At 42.9% G+C, this 18940-nt stretch overlaps 1 protein-coding gene across 7 annotated transcripts in view; it reads left to right on the forward strand.

Moving 5' to 3' along the window:
• The window catches only part of TLE1 (TLE family member 1, transcriptional corepressor), a 105861-nt gene that overhangs the window by 58220 nt on the left and 28701 nt on the right, over positions 1-18940 (forward strand). For 5 of the 7 annotated variants that reach the window (XM_007969573.3, XM_037998545.2, XM_007969575.3 and 2 more), the window contains 5 exons: positions 10077-10193; positions 13943-13996; positions 14507-14659; positions 16772-16916; positions 18260-18450. In XM_007969573.3, the coding sequence (XP_007967764.2) occupies positions 10077-10193; positions 13943-13996; positions 14507-14659; positions 16772-16916; positions 18260-18450 (660 nt within the window). Of the gene's footprint in view, positions 1-5496; positions 5514-10076; positions 10194-13942; positions 13997-14506; positions 14660-16771; positions 16917-18259; positions 18451-18940 lie in introns of all 7 variants that reach the window. The other 2 variants (XM_073021499.1, XM_007969574.3) reach the window with 2 other exon arrangements.

An 18940-nucleotide genomic window follows, 5' to 3' on the forward strand; every position in this document is an offset into this window, starting at 1 on the left:
GTTTGCTGCTGTTTTTTAATCCAGTGAAACGTTAAGGGCAGTTGCTACAGGCCAGTGATTTTCAAAGCCTTATGGCCTCATGATCTTGATACCCTTGAAATAAAATTATTGAGGACCCTGAATAACTTTTTGTTTATCTGGGTTATATTGTGATATTTACTGGGTTAATGTTTTGATTTTCAATATTTACTGGGTAAGAAATAATAAAAAAAATTAAAACATCTAAACAGATGAAGAGCTACTTAATTTAAATTGTATTAATACAAATAACATTATTAGTGAAAAATAACTTTTCCAAAACAAAAAAAAATTATAGTGGGAAGAGTGGCATTGTTAGGTATGTCTACAACTATCTTGAATGTCCTGTAGTTTGTTTAGTTTTAAAGAGGACAGCTTGATTCTTCTGCATTTGCTCTTTTGTGGTATTTAGTTGAAGTTTAGGAAGAAAATCTGCCCTCATAGATTTTCGAGGGTCTCTGGGACCCTTAAGGGATCCTTGGACCAAAGTCTAAGAACCTTGGCCATAAGTAAGACTAACTCCTTACTGTTGGTTTTTTTTTTTTTCTTCTTGTTTTTCTTTCTATATTGAACATATTATTTATACCAAGTGCAGAAATCAGAGACTGACGGGATCCACAGGGAATGTGGGTGTGTATGAATTTTTATCTGTGAGCCTAAAACTGGTTGGTAGGTAGTTTGTTTATTTTTAGTGGCAGAAATTAATTTGCTAGTTAAAGATTTTATGGCAGGAAAACAAATGAGCCTTAAATAAGCAATCTGTTTTAATGTGAAGCCTAGAAAACAGAAGTGCACTGCATAACAACACTTGCGTCAACAGTGGATTGCATATATGATGGTGGTCCCATAAGAGCATAACACCGTACCTTTTTTACTGTACCTTTTCGATGTTTAGGTGTGTTTAGATACACAAATATTTACATTGTGTTGTAGCTGCCTGTAATATTCAGGTCAGTAACATGTACAGATTTGTAGTCTAGGAGCAGTAGCTTAGGTGTGTAGTAGGCTATACCACCCACGTTTGTGTAAGCACACTATTTGATATTTGCACAATGATGAAATTGCCTGACATCCCTTTCTCACAAAGTATCCCTGTTGTTCAGTGACACATGGCTGTTCTAAGAGTGAAAGTTTTTATGGAAACTACCTTAAAGTTTCTTATTTCTGAAAGGGATGAATGATAAAGCTAGCAACTTTATAGAGGTTTTGCGTTGGTTTAAAGGTTTTTTTTTTGGCTGTTTTAAAATGTTGATATCCGTTTTTTCTTACATAAGTGCAGTTCTTGAGCAGAGAAATATGAAATGACCTAAAAAAGGCCATTGTTTCTTAGTAGCATTCAGTAGTAATAAAAACGTAACTTTAGATATTTTAATTAATTTAAAGATAAATTACATTAAATTTTGGCTGAAGGGAATGCTATTTTTATCTGCTTGAAAGAGAGAATTGACAACAAGTTGTATGGTTTAAAAAAATGTATAATAGGTCATGCTTTTAAATACTTTGAGTCATTTCACAAATATTTGTTGAGCCCTGACTATATGGCCAAGTACTGTTTGAGGTACTGCGTATACTTGCTATCATTTTGCAGCGATCCCTTTTATGTCACAGTTAAACATTTGTTGAATGTAAGGCGCTGAAATACCTAGCCAGTGTGATCACTGTTTGGAAAAGGGAGGAGACTCTGGGGGAGACTCCAGAGCAGACAGTTTGTAGACCTACGCAGTGGCGTTCATGGATGGACTGTATAAGTATATGCAGATTGTGGTGGGTCTGTGTTCATTTGCAGAATTCTGGGGAGAGATGATAACTTGTCAAATTCTCAAAAACGGGTTCCTGACTCAGAACAGTCTAAGCACCGCTCATCTCTCTTTCAGGTCATATGGCACAGCACCATAAAAAAACCTCCTTTATCAAGGAGGCTGGATGCATCTGGTCACATAGTTACTTAGTTAACAGAGATTGAGAGTTAGTAATCTGAGGGACCATGTTGTCACTCTGTAATTGACTTCTAAAATCACCAGGAGTTTGTATTTAGAGCTTACCTAGAGATAATTACGACAAACATCACCTTGTTTTACATAAGGTGGTTTCTTTCTTTTGTTACTCTTCTCTAGCTGTTCTTGACTAGTTAATTGTCAGAGGCAGGACCAAATCCTAGTTAGGACCACCCATCCGTCACTTTTTCTCAAAATGACAACATTATAAAGGCAAGGGAGAGTTAAGATGTGGGACTTACTTTGGAAAAGAATACTGTTGGTCTTTTTCTGGGGGAAAAAAAAATCACCTTCACTCCCAGAGGCCCATGGGAACCGTGGTGGCACCAGGTGGTAGAATGAACATGAGTTTTGTACAAAGGCAGACCTGAGTGGAATTCTGGCTACACAGGCAAGGCTTTTTCATTCTTTTGTGCCTTCCTAGTCCCATCTATAAGAGGTGATAGTAGTGGTTGCCTCACAGGGAGGGGGTTAGGAGGCCTCAGGTGGGAGGATAGCAGACAGCATGGAAGGTGCTTAGGGAATGCCCTCCTCCCACTGACGTTGGCAGAGTAGCAAGACAACAGTAAATGCATCATTCATGACTCTCAATGCAGTTACTTCTGGGTTTCTCTCCTATTTATTTTTTAAATTAAAACAATTTTTCTTTTAATTTTTGTACACTCAGAGTCTCAGTATGTTGCCTAGGCTGGTCTCAAACTCTTGGCTTCAAGTGATCCTCCCACCTTGACCTCCCGAAGTGCTGAGATGACAGGCGTGAGCCTCCGCACCCAGCCTTGGTTTTCTCTCCCTTTTTAAAGTACATATTACACAGGCAGTTATGGAAATAAGGATCCGCGTGCCAATGTGGCAGTTACTGTTGGTTCTCAGCACATCAGCACCGTGAAACTGATCTCAGCTGCTTATTAACTTGTTCAGTTTCCTGATAATCAAATTTCTCAAAAGTAGACACAACCTTGGAGGTGCTGTTTTTGCCTAAATACTTATGAATTCATCTTGACCTGACATTTTAAGAGATTGCCTGGAAATAAAGGGTAAAACTGAGATGAGTCACGTAAAATTTCAATTTTTGGGCACAATGGAAAACGCTTGAGTTTTCTTAAGCAGTCTCCTGGGCAGGTTTCCCTTCTGGCCAAGTTTAAAACTCTGCTTAAAAAAAATAGATCCTCTTTGAGAATGTTGGCAACACTACTGTGAGTAGGGTGAACCCTTGAGAGCCCTGGTGATTTCTAGATTGTCAGGAGCCTGTACCAGGTAGAGGCGTCTGTTGACTGTGGATGCAATAAGTCGGGTAGATATCGGGGCCTTGGTGGACTGGATTAATGTTCAGGTTTTATCTCACTGTGATTACAGTGAAAATACAGCATCTTTTAAAAAAAAAAAAAAAAAAAAAGCGAGAGAACAATTTTTCCCTCCAAAACCTCTGTTTTGAGTTTGTGCTCTGTAACTAGAAAACCTGCGATTGTTTTTGTCCCTGTAATCATTTTTATCATTTCCTCACTGGAACATAGGTGGACAACAAACTCTGTGTCCTCATCTTTGAGATAAGGAGGTATAAATGTAAGTGCTGTCAGATACAAGATGACTTAGTCAAGTCCTGACCTAATGGCTTTGTAGTTTCAGGGCCATTTCTTGCATTAGCAATTATCTCAACAGGGGCTAGAGAGCAAAGAGGCACAGAAACAGGTAAGCAGCTCTTAGAAACCATGCTTTCAAAAATGCTTTGACATAGAGGTTTTGGTTTTGCTGTGATTAGGTCCTGAGATGGGGAATGGCAGTGTCATGAGGTTATTGAAAAATTAATCTTAAATAATTATATTTATTGTCTGCTCCAGAGTTTGTTTGTTTTGCTTTGCCTGGAGGAGGGTAGAAGGGCCAGCTACAAATGAGAGGGTGGTGACGAAGGCATCGTGGTTTTAGCACCCTGTCCATCCTCAACATTAACTGGCCCTGTATGTCACCTGCACGGCTACCTTTCTGTGAGTCCTCCTGACTCGATGAGTTGCAAAATCAAGGTGCGGGAATGCACTGGTTCTTCCCCAGAGTTTGCATTTAAACTGTGTGAAACATCAATATGTGCCCTTCAGACGGGCTGCACAGGCAGGGTTGTGAGATGTGATGTGATTGCCAGTGGACAGATTTTCAGCTTTGTCATGTTGTTAACAAGTGGGGATCTCATTAGTTTTATGGGTTAAAAATGCAGTAGTCGAAGTTTTGGGCAGAGTACATGAATGACCAATTGGACCGTAGCAAAAAGAACGGTGCAGGGTGATGGCTTAATTGATACCAGGTGTAGATGGAGAAGGCACACATGTGATGGGGTGCGTCGTTACTTAATTGTTTTAATGTTCACCGAGAAGTTAATTGTCAGTATGGAGTGTGCTAGTAAATTAGGTTCCTACTGCCTTAGTGTAACTGAGGATAAATGAGGTGTCACAAGTTTCCAATCTGTACCTCTGACACAAACACTTTTCCTGCAGGGAGGAGAAAGTTCCCGAGGGGAATCAGCATGGCAGCTAAAGAAATCCATTTGAATAATGTGCTTTATTTTTGCATTAGGGAAACCTGTCTTGCTTTTGCTGTGTGCATGAATGGGTTTTCCTTTCAGTTTTGCTGCTGGTGGTTTCAGGGTTTGAACTTGTTGGCAGAGAAGTTGCTTGGAGGTCTTAGGATGCATGAAGGCCTCTGTAACTAGTGTTTGGTAGCATTGACAGGGCAGCCTTTTATTAAAGTTGCTTTTTTTTCTCCCCCATAGTTTCTGGGGTTACTTTTCAGAACATGTTAGTAGATGTGAACAACCATTAGTGTTAAATTGCTGAAGAAAAGTGAGATTATTGGAACAAGACTATAAAGACTGGTTTTTATCCTTATTGAAGTGGCTAGGTCCTTGCTACCTTTGTCTTGAATGGGTGTTTGGAGCATGAAATAGACACATCACTTGTGCTGAATGGTCAGGATAAAGGAATACAGAGTCCCAGTCTTAACATGTTCTTTTGACGCCACTGGGTGCTCTCTGAGGTTCAGTCAACCCATCTGCTTACATTGTAAGTTCTTATATGAGGGTATGGTTTCATAATTGTGTTGGAATGTTTATTTTTGCTTTATTTTAAAAGAATATGTTGGCCTCTCGCATCCAGGAAATTCAAACACTTTGCCAATTATCTAGTTACCCTGAGGCCATGGAGCTACCGCAGGGAAAGATCCTGGTGTGTGTTTAATAAAACATGGTTCCCACAGTTAGGAAATTGTGCTCAGAATTTGTCTCAGAATGCACACAAGCTGTAATATCGGAAGATCTGCCATTCCTCATTTCTTCTGACCAGCTCTTTTGCTGTCATAGCCGTTCTATTCTGTCATCCTATTAGTGCAAGTTAGATGTAACCCTTAGGAAGCGTATATTAATAAATAGTAATTTGCTTGTTGCCAGTGAAGATGCCCTCTGAGATTTGGCATTCTCACAGAATTCCAGATTTTCGTGAGAGAGAGAGAGAGTCCCTTCTTGTGGAGTGTATGGTTTCTCTGTTCTTGCACCTCATCTAATCATCTCATGTACTTTCTATATAAAAGTTATGCCAGTTTTGCCCATTTTTGAACCCTCTTTACGTATCTGATACTGAGCATTCTAGGAGAACCTTTTCTTGTAGACTTCTCAGATATGCTTCTCCCTTTATGTTTTACTTGACCCTGTACCCGTAAGTGTATGCCACAGGTAGGTGCAGAAAATTATTTGGTTTTAGAATTTTAGTTTGTTTTGAACAGTATGTTTTCAACTGATTTGCCCAGGTTTGTAATGTCCTCTGTGGGCTGTATAACTCCTATTTTGAGTTTCTGTAGAAGACACAAATAAAGGTGATTTTGTTTATTTCTTAAAAAATTTTTTTAAATAAAGGAAAACTTACATACAGTCTAGAAGCCTCAGTCCTTGGGACACTTGTAATAGAAGTCTGCCCAACATTTACGGTCTTTAAAAAATCCTGGCAGATATTTAAATTTTACCAGCTGCAAGGTGAAATAAAGCATTGGGTTTCTTGGCTGGAATTAGAGTATATCAGTCAGCATGGTAACGTTGGTTCTCGTGTTGATCAAAAAGCTGATTCTCAAATATTTATTTGGCAAATAAATATTTGAAAAATGAATTCTACTTGATGAATCCTGTTTGGTAGATTAAAATCTTTCAAAATATAGACTTAGGAAGAGGTGTCTGCAGTGGCAAATAGGTCTGTAGGATGATTACCTGCGGTGATTGGCATCCCATGAAGCCTGTGTGTACCTGGGCTGCTTTGTCACTCTCTGCTGAGGCCTTTTTCAGTGTTAATTTTGGGTTTTGAGTGGCACGGCAGGAATTTGGGACTATTCCTAGTTCATTTTAAAGTAGATTTTAAAATGTTCATTTAAAAATTACACATTTCTATTTTTGGTATGGAAGCCGTCTAACCTGATTAAAGCAAGGCATTCTGTTGGTTAGGAGGTGGGTCAGAAAAACCATGCATCAGGTATTACGTCACATTAGAATGTTAAGTGCAGTAGTTTAAAGAGCCAGGCTGAATTTCAAATAAGTTTTTGGGTACAAGTGTTCCATGTATATAAACTTGAGTTTAAAAATCACTCTTCTGAGAGAGGAGGCACTTTGACTGTAATAGGAATCAGCAGGTAGTGGACAGAGCCGCTTGGCCCCAGGCAAATTACCTCTGTCTTGGGACGTCCTAGTCCTCCAGATTAAAGGAGCAGGAGGAGGAACAAAATGTCTCGACAGTTGCTTTAGCCTCTTCTCAGGTTTGTTTCTAATTATTTTCTGCGTTTAGAATGCATGACAATTTTTTTTTTTGGATTTTTCATTTTATTATTTTTTTGAGGTAGAGTCTCACTCTGTCACCCAGGCTGGAGTGCAGTGGCACAATCTCTGCTCATTGCAACCTCCACCTCCTGGGTTCGAGTGATTCTTATGCCACAGCATCCTGAGTAGCTGGGATTACAGGTGTGTGCTACCACACCCGGCTAATTTTTTTTTTTTTTTTTTTTAGTACAAATGGGGTTTCACCATGTTGGCCAGGCTGGTCTCGAACTCCTGTCCTCAGGCAATCTGCCCCCCTTGGCCTCCCAAAGTGCTGGGATTGCAGGCATGAGCCACCGCACCCAGCCTCATAACCATTTTTAAATAGCTTAATGCAAAGCAACCCCTGTTTCATTCTTTTGCAAATGGTATCCTCATAAATGTGGCCTCGATTTGTTAGATGTGGACCCAGACAACATAGCATTCGAAATTTTGGAGGATCAAAATGACAGTTTAGTCAATACCCAGGTTTGATCTCTGAATTCTCAAAATATGTATAAAGTGGCTCTTAATGGCCATCAAAATGACTGTGTTCTACCCTGGAGCCATAAGCAACACACAGTAGGGGGTGCACAAGGAGAAATCACAGCGTGAGGGAAAAATACCTCAAAAAATGCAGTACCCACCAAGTCACTTTTGGGTTTCTGGGAACAAGTGAGGGAATCATGAAGGTAAGGGTCCCCCAGGCAGTAGTTTAAAAACCAGAATGGTTGCTGTTGCTGCCAGTGAATCTCATTAGGCTGGAACTATTTGCTCATATCAAGAACAACAATGAAAGCAGCATCAGGGCTGGAAGAAGTCAGGGGCAGTTATACACAGAAAGCTGGGTTCACGGGAACAAGAGTAAAAGGAAGCGGTCTCTTTTCGGCGGGGTAGCCTTTAGGTAGAAAGCCGGCCGGGCGTCCGGCAGCTGCATGGGCCAGGGATCCCTGGGTCTGAGTGTGGTTTTCCTGTGCCTTTCCAGCCCACACTCTCTGCTGCCTTGTTTTGAGTCAATTTTACAGCATCAAAGGTATGATGAGGCATCTTGTTTTGTAACTTGTTGAAGTCTGCTGTTGAATGGGGTCCATTTTCAGATAAGCAGCGCTGCTAATTACCAGCCCTGTCCACCACATTTGGAGGAACTTTCAGAGCTTTTCAAAACCTATTCAGACTATAAGCTTCATTTAAGCTGCTCAAGCGGAAATTACAGTAGTAACTTTGAACACATAGACACAGAGGCCTCAAAGCTTGACAGTCTCAAACGTCCAGTCATAGAAAGGTTATTGTTTCTAACAGAAATTGTATTGTTTCTAACAGAAGTGTAGTTTACTTTTATGTTCACAGTACCACTTGACATCGTTTAAAAAAAAAAAAAAAAAAAGACATAAGAAGCTGTCTTGGAATGGCCCTGTGGCTTGGACGTGCAGTGCTGATGACAGCAGGAGAGCTTGGAAGACTGTGGAGAGACTGGTCAGCACACACCGACTCTATACCCCATTTTGCTAGGCACTTGGGCGGATTTAAAGTTGAATAAGACATAGCCCTGCCCTGGATGCTGCTCAGAGTCTGGAGGAGGAGACCTCGGGGCTGAAATAAACTAGAAGAGAGAGGTGTATTTAAACATGTTTCCCATGTGCAAACAAGCAGCTGCTGCCCCGGCCCAGCTTTTCAGAGGGCGTGTTAGCACTTTGCAAGAGCTAGGTCTCCTGCAGCCTTGTCAGCTGTGGGTCTGGGTTGGAGGGGTTAGTTTTTAGCAGACATTTATCTAGGTAATTAGTTCAGGGATCCAGCCGGCTCACCTTTCAGCCCCAAACACTGTGGTAAAGACATTACTTTGAGCTTCTCTATATTGAATTGCATTGGTCCCTCCCAGCTGCTTTTATCTAAGCCTCCTGGCATTTGTGTAGCTTGAACAGTCATGAATAAAAGAGCCCAGCTCCTTTAGAGTCAGTCCCTGAGGAGGGCCAAGAGGCTTGGGATTGCCTTCTGGTCCCCAGTTTTGATTTCCTCCTGCATATGGTTGAGCTGGGAACAACCCTCCCATGGTGGGGTCCATGGTTTTCAGGGGGAGCTTTGAGGGCTGGCCACCTGGCTGATTACCTCTGGCTGGTTAGGAATGAAACTCACGGCTTTTAAAAAGGTACCATAAAGTATTTGCTCCTGTTGTATACTGTCGATTAGATGTGGTCTAACTTAAAGGTATCCCCCAGCCCCTTCTGTTTTAAATTGTGGCAGAGAAAGGTAACATAATTGTCTGTTGGCCCTGGACACCGCCCTCTTAGTTCTCAAACATCTTTCAGAGATTGGGGTTATCTGGGCTTTGTGAAAGGAGGTTTTTGCACAGCTCATTCAACATTGTTCAGGGCAGTAACACATCACTGAACAAATTGCCCCCTTGCATATGCTAATCCCACACTTAAAAGAACTCATTGTAACATGTTCTGATGCTTTAGCCCGAGGGGAGATGGGAATTGAAGAGATGTCAGATTATGTCATGTGACCCCAAAATATCTAAAATGCCTGTTTTCTTTGGGTCAACAGTTCCTACTCAGCATATGTGAATGAAAGTATCCTGTGTGGTTCGTGGAAAAGATTAGTCCTTGTTCCTGCTTTTGTGTGTGGGAGCTGGCCTTGCTATTGAAGATTCACTGGCCGAAATTCCCCCCTTGGGTCTTAAATTTCAGCGCCATTGGCGAGGAACACCAAGTCTTATTTTCAACAATAAATTAAAAGAATTCAAAAGAGTTCCTTCATTGTTGCTGTGGAAAATGTGATTTGCCTTTTAGGAAACCATGCTGTTAATCCCACCACTTCCTTTGTGCCTTTTTAGAGTGGTACACATTGACTCTTACAGTTAAAGAATATGTCTAATAGAGTAATCTCAAGATTTGCGCATAGGCCATTCGCATTCCTGACCAGGAAGTCGCAGTGGGAAAGAATAAAAACACATCCACATACAACACAGTAAGCTCCTCTTTCTCCAACAGTAAATAGAACAGAAGCACATTTCCAAGGAGGCCTGAAGAATCCACCTAGCTTTGGATGGTTTAATTGCAAAGTCAGGGTCTCCTTTTTAAGTGTGTAAACCTGTAGATACGTTTGCCATCAAAGTCTTTAGATGAGATGAATTAAATGGAATGAAAGGCTGTGTAGGTATCACCTTTCAAAAATAGTTCTCACATCGAGGTTGGGTTTTCATGTGTACAAAGAGGCTTGGGAAGAAATCTTTGATTAATTTTTTTGTCTTGCAGAGTAATTCCCTTCTGGTCCCAGACAGTCTAAGAGGCACAGATAAACGCAGAAATGGGCCTGAATTTTCCAATGACATCAAGAAAAGGAAGGTGGATGATAAGGACTCCAGCCACTATGTAAGTAATTAAAGGACTTGAAATAGTATTTGTTTGCTTACTGCTCACCTAAGTGAGTATCCAAGTATACTCTAAGATCTTAGTGATAATTCCATGTCCTTAAAAATAATAACATAAAGAGGAGAGGTTCTTACATTGTAGGATATTATTTCCCTTTGGGACAGTAAATTATGCTTCTGCCGGGCTCAATGTTACGCTTTGGACTTCCTGCCTTTGTTACTCAAAAGGGAATATGAAAATGCAGGGCTGGCTTTGTGCGCTGTGGTTGCTCGGGGCCCTGCTGTTTTTAGGAGTCCCCCCAGCCCCTGCCCTCTCTTGGTGTAATGCTCAGATCTCACTATCTTTACATTCTCAATTTTTGAATAAGGTCTCTGCATTTTTCATTTTGTCCTGGACTCTGTGAATTTAGTAGCCACTCTTGCTAAAATAGAGTAAAAATTATAGTGTCACAGAAGTTTTGTGGATGCTGTTCTGATGATATAGGCTCGTACTTCTTCTCAAGACAGAGCTCAACGTTTTCCACAGTGAGCGTTCTAGTGAACTAAGTTCATGGTGAAAATGGAAGAAACCCCAGAGGCATCTTGTTTAAATTCTGTAGATGAGATCACTCTACTGGTTGATGGAGTGGGGACTCTTGTCACAGATCCAGCTAAAACCACATTCAAAAGGAAACCAAGCCAGATGGCCATTGGCTCTGCAACATACATTGCAGCTGATGTATGACTTGGAGTTGCCTGTGTGTCCCCGAGTGTCTGTTTCAGGATGGATGCATTCTCAGGAACAGTATGAAAGCAGAGTTGCTGAATTGGGGCTACGTCCCTGATGCCCTTGGAGGAAGAGGCGTCAACTGTGCAGGCTATGTGGAGGTCTAAACACTAGACAGACGATAGTGTCTGCTGCTGGCTTGCCCAAGCCTATAGCTGACGATAGGTAACATCTTTTTGAGCACCACCTGGAGTTGGTGCCAGGTACCTTGTGATTTTTACATAGATCATTTCATTTAACTCTTATAACATCCCAGTGATTTGCTGGAGCCAGCTCTAGTATCTCTGCTCTTTGACACTATGCTAAGATGCCCAAACCCAGCTCCAGGATTCGATTATTTTACCAGAGATCTATTTGGTTCACACTTTGCACTATGCTTTAATAACATACTAAGAAACAAAGCTGTTGGTTCTCCCCATCCTAACCCAACACTTTTTAGCACATATCATTCTCCCCTTGTCTGTTGCCCAGAGCCGATGTCCCATGCATGTACTTTCATTGTGACATTCAGTGTTACTAAGCAAGTTGGAAGGTTTATGACATGCAGATATTTGCTGATGTAGAATTCTGAATTGCCCTTCATGAGGCTGTGGTGTATAGTAAGTTATTTAGTAATGAGTGCTCTAGAATCCATAAAGCTTGGCATGGTAGTTTTGTAACCTGCATGTTCTAGGTTTGTCTGGTTGGATAGATGGTTAGGGACCTTGTGTGGAGAGTATGTTGGAGAGTCTGGAACAAAGGCCTCAGAACTTAGATCACTGATGACAGACATGTACTGTCCTTTGCAGTACCCTTTGCAGGGTACTGGACCCTTTGCAGAAGGGTCCAGTACAAAGCTAAGATTTAAATTACAGTAAACTCACTTCAGAGTTCCATTGTAATAAAGGAATTGTTCGCTATTTTTGCTAGTTCCGTCTGTGTACTAAATTAGCCATTTGTATAATTTTCTTTTTAGAAGATAAACTCTTTTAGTTTATATTTTTTCACCACCACCACCCTTAATACCTGGAAACCTTTGTGCTTTGTGTGGGCTTTACCAAGAGAAAACAGATTTTCGTTAGTGTTAGTTTTGTTCTTTATTGCCTGAAAATATTTATTTCAGTAGACTGTTATTTAGGATTACCCAGGCTTCCTCATTGGTTGTAATTTGAATTGTTACTAGTGAATTGCATGGGCCCTGTAACCATGGCAAAAATATATCTTGTAACACACTATTGAAGAAAATAAATTGGGTCTCCCGTATGTGGTGCTCTGTGTATGATTAGGAAACAAATCATGTAAGACTTGAATTTAGAGTTGAGGGTAAACTTTCTAGCCTAGATTTGTGGGCCTACTTCAGAAGGTCAATGTGGATAATATTTGCACTTGTTTGTACTAATAACTTTTCAGATATTATTTCTATATTCTTCATTGACAACAATATCAGTACAAGCATTGTTTAGATCATAAATTCGGGACCTCTTCCTTTCCAAGAATTCAAACCCATTGAGATGTCCTGCTTTTTCCATATACCTACATTGTATAATGTATTACTCTGCCCTAAAGGACATGAGACATTTTGGCTAAGAAAGTAGACTTTTTCAGCCTGCCTCAAACTTGATGGAGGGGGTGATCGCATCATTGAATGGTTTTTTTTTTTTTTTTTTTTTTTTTTGAGATGGAGTCTTGCTCTTGTCACCCAGGCTGGAGTACAGTGGCACAGTCTCGGCTCACTGCAACCTCCGCCTCCCAGGTTCAAGCGATTTCTCCTGCCTCAGTCTCCTGAGTAGCTGAGATTGCAGGTGCACACCACTACACCCAGCTAATTTTTGTGTTTGTAGTAGAGACGGGGTTTCACCATGTTGGTCGGGCTGGTCTCAAGCTCCTGACCTCATGATCCACCCGCCTCAGCCTCCCAAAGTGCTGGGATTATAAGCATGAACCACTGCGTCCGGCCCACATCATTAAATTGAACAGGCTTTATTTTATTTATTTTTTTCAGACAGAGTCTTGCTTTGTCGGCCAGGCCAGAGTGCAGCAGCATGATCTCAGCTCACTGCAACCTACACTTCCTGGGTTCAAACGATTCTTGTGCCTCAGCCACCTGAATAGCTGTGACTGCAGGCATGCGCCACCACGCCTGGCTAATTTTTGTATTTTTAGTAGAGACAGGGTTTCACCATGTTGGCCAGGCTGGTCTTGAACTCCTGTCCTCAAGTGGTCTGCCTGCCCGCGTTGGCCTCCCGGAGTGCTGGGATTACAGGTGTGAGCCACCATGCCCGGCTGAACAGCTTTTCCGAATATTTTCCAAACCCAGTGCTACCTTGGAGTTTCCCCTGATTAGTAAATACTGTAGTTTTATGAAGGGACAATGAGAGCCCTATTGCAGAATGCCAGTGCCTTTCAAATATTGCCATCTATTAGCGTTCCAAAAATACTTCAAGCTGATTGCAAAAAAGGTTAATTTTTAATTTACTTTTTTGTTACTTAAGAGAAAAAGTTTGGGTTTTGTTTGCTTATTCCATCCACCGGCTAGCTTTGCTGGATTTGTTTGTTTGTTTGTTTGTTTTGCATTAACTAGTAATCCCATGGGAAAATGCTTTACCTTGAAATCATATGGAAAGACTCTGATATAGGGGTATGCATATTTCAAATTAGAGATTTCAGCCCTCAAGAGAAATTCAGCTGTTGCAACCATTTACTGAGCACTTACAACCTGCCAAGTGTTTGCAACTTGCCATTACCTGTAAACAAGTTGTGATCGGATAGTTGGTTTGCTACTGCTACAGAATTCCTGCCTGAAGCTTTGCATAGCCCCAGGTCACATGAGAAGAGGGGGAAGATGATGATAATTACTAGGGCTGACAAACTGATAGAGAGCCTGCAGGCCTGTCCCAGGTAGTTTTTTTGTCTGTCTGCTACCAAGAACTATAGAAAGAAATCTAACTGTGCCCCAAACCCATTCTTAGCTTTTAGTAAATGGCGTTCATGTTTCTTTCTTCCAGGACAGTGATGGTGACAAAAGCGATGACAACTTAGTTGTGGATGTGTCTAATGAGGTAACCATTCTTTTCATCAAAGTTTATCTTCAGAATGATTTGAAGAATGTTATGAAAATAATCTCACAGTGAATGAAGGAAGTAGAGCCCCTCAGTGCGGGGGACCTCTTGCAACTTTTTGCATTAAGAAGTTAATGGTTGCTCATGTATGGAGCAATAATGGTCTAACTGACATAAAGTTTTATTTCCTTTAAAAAAAGATATTTCTGTAGACATTTTGAATGCCTAAGTTGGATGTCTGGCTCCCCTTTCCTTCCCATGCCCTCTAGGCAAAGTTCTTAAGCCTGAGGCACACAGAAGGATATGACTGTGGGGTTGTTTTTTATGGCATGTTTGCGGGTATGTTTGCGGAGACCACGTTGCTCATTATAATATGGTGTTGGTCACCTTGTACACCCCCAACCCGAAGGACTTTCAGCACTGTCCTTAAATTTAGAGAATGAGTGTGGAAAGGGAAAGGTCTGTCTGTTACAAGCTAAATCACGAAAACTTTTGATTATGCTCGTTGAGGACCCTTCCTCTCCGCGAGCAAGCCCTGCCCACTCGCCCCGGGAAAATGGAATCGACAAAAACCGCCTGCTAAAGAAGGATGCTTCTAGCAGCCCAGCTTCCACGGCCTCCTCGGCAAGTTCCACTTCTTTGAAATCCAAAGAAATGAGCTTGGTAGGTAAAGAAAACTGATGCTTGCCTGTTTGGCCGTGTATGTTTCATTGTGGACTGGAGGACCCTGAAGTATTGGAAATGTAGGGGTTTTGCTGCTTGACGGTTGTATTTTGAAGAGTTTACTAGTGAAGCTCATCCTTGTCATCATTCAGGGTTTACTTTTTCCCCTCTCAGTCATCTCTTTTCAGCCACGATTAGGGAGGGTGTACACGCATCCGTGTTCATTGCCGCCACCACCTTCTTTTTTGAGACAGAGTCTCACTCTGTCACCCAGGCTGGAGTGCAGTGGTGCAATCTCGACTCACTACAACTCCTGCCTCCTGGGTTCAAGCGATTCTCCTGCCTCAGCCTCCTGAGTAGCTGGGATTACAGGCGTGTGCCACCATGCCCAGCTATTTTTTTTTTTTTTTTTTTTTTGTATTTTTAGTAGAGATGGGGTTTCACCGTTTGGTCAGGCTGGTTTCAAACTCCTGACCTGGTGATCCACCCACCTGGGCCTCCCAAAGTGCTGGGATTACACGTGTGAGCCACCACTCCCAGCCTCATTGCCTTCTTACTTGGGGGATATGTCCTTGCCACACAGCTCTCTGAAACTTCCCAGTTGACAAATGGTTCAAACCTCTGAGATTTTTTTTTTTTTTTTCTTTCTGAGACAGAATCTCACTCTGTTGTCCAGGCTGGAGTGCAGTGGTGTGATCTCGGCACACTGCAACCTCCACCTCCCAGGTTCAACCGATTCTCCTGCCTCAGCTTCCCCAGTAGCTGGGATTACAGGTGCCTATCACCACGCCTGGTACCACCACACATTAGAGAGGGTGTACACGCATCCATGTTCACTGCCGCTGCCTTCTTCCTTTTTTTTTTTTTTTTTTTTTGAGATGGAGTCTCACTCCGTCACCCAGGCTGGAGTGCAGTGGTGTAATCTCGGCTTGTTACAGGGTTTCATGTTGGCCATGCTCGTCTTGAACTCCTGACCTCAGGCAATCTGCCCGCCTCGGCCTCCCAAAGTGCTGGGATTACAGGTGTGAGCCACCACACCTGGCCTCAAACTTCCGAGATTCTTAAGTCTTCATTTTCTTAGGCTGACCATTTACCTGGTAGACCAATCCCTAATACCGGGGCATGTCATAGAGCATGCCCCGATGTTATGGAGCTCGTCAGATCAGTGATGCACAAAGGAGGCCCCAGGGGAAGCCAGGAACTGGTGCATCAGAACCCACTCGTGGTCATTCATTCATTCAATCAAACTAGACTGCGTCATCTTTTAACAATAACATTTCATAACAACCCTGCCGTTGATCCTTACCTGGTCCCTGTAGGCATTATCCCGTTTTACTGGTTGCGGAGAATGAATAACTTAAGGCTGCACAGCTGTGGCTCATGATCCAAGGTCAGAAAGAGCTCTCTTTAGCCTGTGCTCTTTGCCACACTGTATGGGTTCTTGGACTGTGTTGTAAAGCACATGAAAGGTTGAAAAGCCAGAGAAGGTGCCCTGTAACCCTGTTACCGTCTAGACTCTGAAAGGCCCCTTACTGGTGTTCAGTCTCTGCTCTGCACTGGTGGGTCCACTTCGGTTATGTAGGCAAGTGGGCGGTGACACTTAACTCCAAAGCGTTGTTCTTTTTAGGCATATTGGTAAGGCCAGCCCTGGGGCTTTTGTCTCTGAGATATTGGCCCCACTCTCTCTCACCATTTGTCTCAACCCCAGGGCTACCTAAAAAGGAGACTTGAAAAGGGGTCTTCCTTGGACTTTCTTGGCGGCCGGGGCATGTGTTTCTGAGTGCCTGGGAAATATTCTCTGGGTGGTCATCTTTCTAACTTGGCGTCGACCCAAAGTCCACAGCCTGATGGAAAATACTTTTAAAATAAAATCTGCGGAGGAAGAAGTGTGATCATGTTCTGTGTCTCTAGCTCGAGTTTTAATTCTGGCAGGAAGAGGAAAGGTCAACATTTCTCGCTCACAAGTTAATGCTGTCAACATTGTGTGGATTTATGAAAATTGGCTGAGGGAGTAGCTAGAAGGTGCCCAGTGTCCCAGCTGCTGTTGTGATAAATTGTGTAATATGGCTTGGATTAAAAATAATACTCATTTAATTTGTTTAATGACACCAGCATGAAAAAGCCAGCACGCCTGTTCTGAAATCCAGCACACCAACGCCTCGGAGCGACATGCCAACGCCGGGCACCAGCGCCACTCCAGGCCTCCGTCCAGGCCTCGGCAAGCCTCCAGCCATAGACCCCCTCGTTAACCAAGCGGGTAGAGCATCGCCTCTTGTTGTGCTTTGTTTGGTTTCTCCCATTCCCAGCTTGATTTGTTGTCTGTTAATGTTGTGATGCAATTGCCCTACAAATATGAAATGTACTTAGGGCCACCCTCCTTCCTATCTCTGAAAAAGCCATGATAAGAAACAGATGTTTGTCCTTGGGTTTCAGCAGCTGCACTCTGTTCAGTTTCCAACTGTTTACATTCAGCTGTTCTTTTTTTTTTTTTCTTTGAGATGAAGTCTCGCTCTTGTTCCCCCAGGCTGGAGTGTAATGGCGTGATCTCAGCTCACTGCAGCCTCTGCCTCCTGGGTTCAAGCGATTCTCTTGCTTCAGCCTCCCAAAGAACTGGGCTTAAAAATTAGCCTGCCACCACGCCTGGCTAATTTTTGTATTTTTAGTAGAGACGGGGTTTCACCGTGTTGGCCAGGCTGGACTCGAACTCCTGACCTCAGGTGATCTGCCCGCCTCGGCCTCCCAAAGTGCTGGGATTACGGGCGTGAGCCACCTTGTCCAGCCTTCTTTTATTTTTAAATAATTCAAATCCTAGGGACTTCAGTAAAGTTTCTGATAATTATTTTGAACACAAGCCTCCGTACCTAACTAGCATTGTGCGTCTGACTTTGCTAATATTGGCTGAAACAGTGGTTTGGCCGGCCCAACCGCGCTCCTTGCAGACTGTAGTTGGTTGGTTTTCTGCCGGGGGAGGCTTCAGGAATCAGTGGTCTTTCCTTCAGTAGAAGTTAGGAGGGTTTCCCTGTGACTACAGCCCTTAAAAAACTCATAATTTGCAACCTGACATCCCCCGGTGGGAAAGGAAAAAAGCAACAGCCTGGGCCCAAAGGAAAACAGGCAACAGAATCTTCCTCCTAAACCCGTGCTTTGGTTTACGTAAATCCAGGATTGGGTTTTCATTTGGAATTGGTACCAGGGAATGGAAAGTTCGGACTGAAAGAGAAATCTTGGATTTTATCGAGAAAATCTTCTTTTGAGATTAAGTCAGGTAAACACTTGGTGTCTATGCCTTGGTTTGCCCTCTGTAAATTGGGTATGGTAATACGCTTAATTCCCCTGGCTTCCGGTGCTGCTACTTACACGAATAAGAAAATGTGTGGGTTGTGCTTCCCCTGGAGTCTTTTCTTTCCTGGAGATGAATTCCACTCTGGGGAAGGAGGGATCCAGTGTATAAAAATTGGAGGTGATTTCCCCCCTCCCCCAGAAGCCTTCCCTCTTTCTCTCTCCCCGTGAGTGACACTAACAAATGACGAGGCCAGACTTGCTGGTCAGGTTTGATGGAGTGGGTCAGTTGAGTGATGTGTGGCTTGTGTTTCTTTTCAGCAGCTGGCTTGAGGACACCCCTGGCAGTTCCTGGTCCATACCCTGCTCCTTTTGGGATGGTCCCCCATGCTGGCATGAACGGCGAGCTGACCAGCCCAGGCGCTGCCTATGCCAGTTTACACAACATGTCACCCCAGATGAGCGCCGCAGCTGCCGCGGCCGCCGTGGTGGCCTACGGGCGCTCCCCCATGGTAGGCCGCTGTCGGGTGGGCTCTGGTTGGGGTAGGAATGCTGCATGCTCCATTTAGCGCTGTCAGGTTTGGGCCAGGCCTCTCTGCGCTGCATGGGCAGGAGCAGCCAGCCCCACACACCTCGGAGACAAAGACGCCCAGTGTCCCAGCCGCACACTCGCCTTCCTCTTGTCAGCTTTCATCAGCAGGCTGCTTCATTAAGTGAGAGCCAAACGTTTTTTTTGTTTTACTGTTTTTGTGGATGAAAAAGGCAGTGTTTAGAAGCTCCTTCAGTGGTTCAGGGGACATCTGGTTTTCTCCCACCAAAGTCGATTTTTTTTATTTGAAGGCGATGAAATGATTCAAGTGGTTCACAGAAGCCTTTTCATTCATTTTCTTGAACTTTTTTTTCCTCATTAAACCTTAGGAAAAAATGTCTGAGAAGCCATTGCTCTCTCTTTCTATGCCTGTGCTACACTTTAAACCCAATCGCCTGATTGATGTATAAGCA

Source organism: Chlorocebus sabaeus, chromosome 12, assembly GCF_047675955.1.
Source record: "Chlorocebus sabaeus isolate Y175 chromosome 12, mChlSab1.0.hap1, whole genome shotgun sequence".
In the NCBI taxonomy this organism is placed as follows: Eukaryota; Metazoa; Chordata; class Mammalia; order Primates; family Cercopithecidae; genus Chlorocebus; species Chlorocebus sabaeus.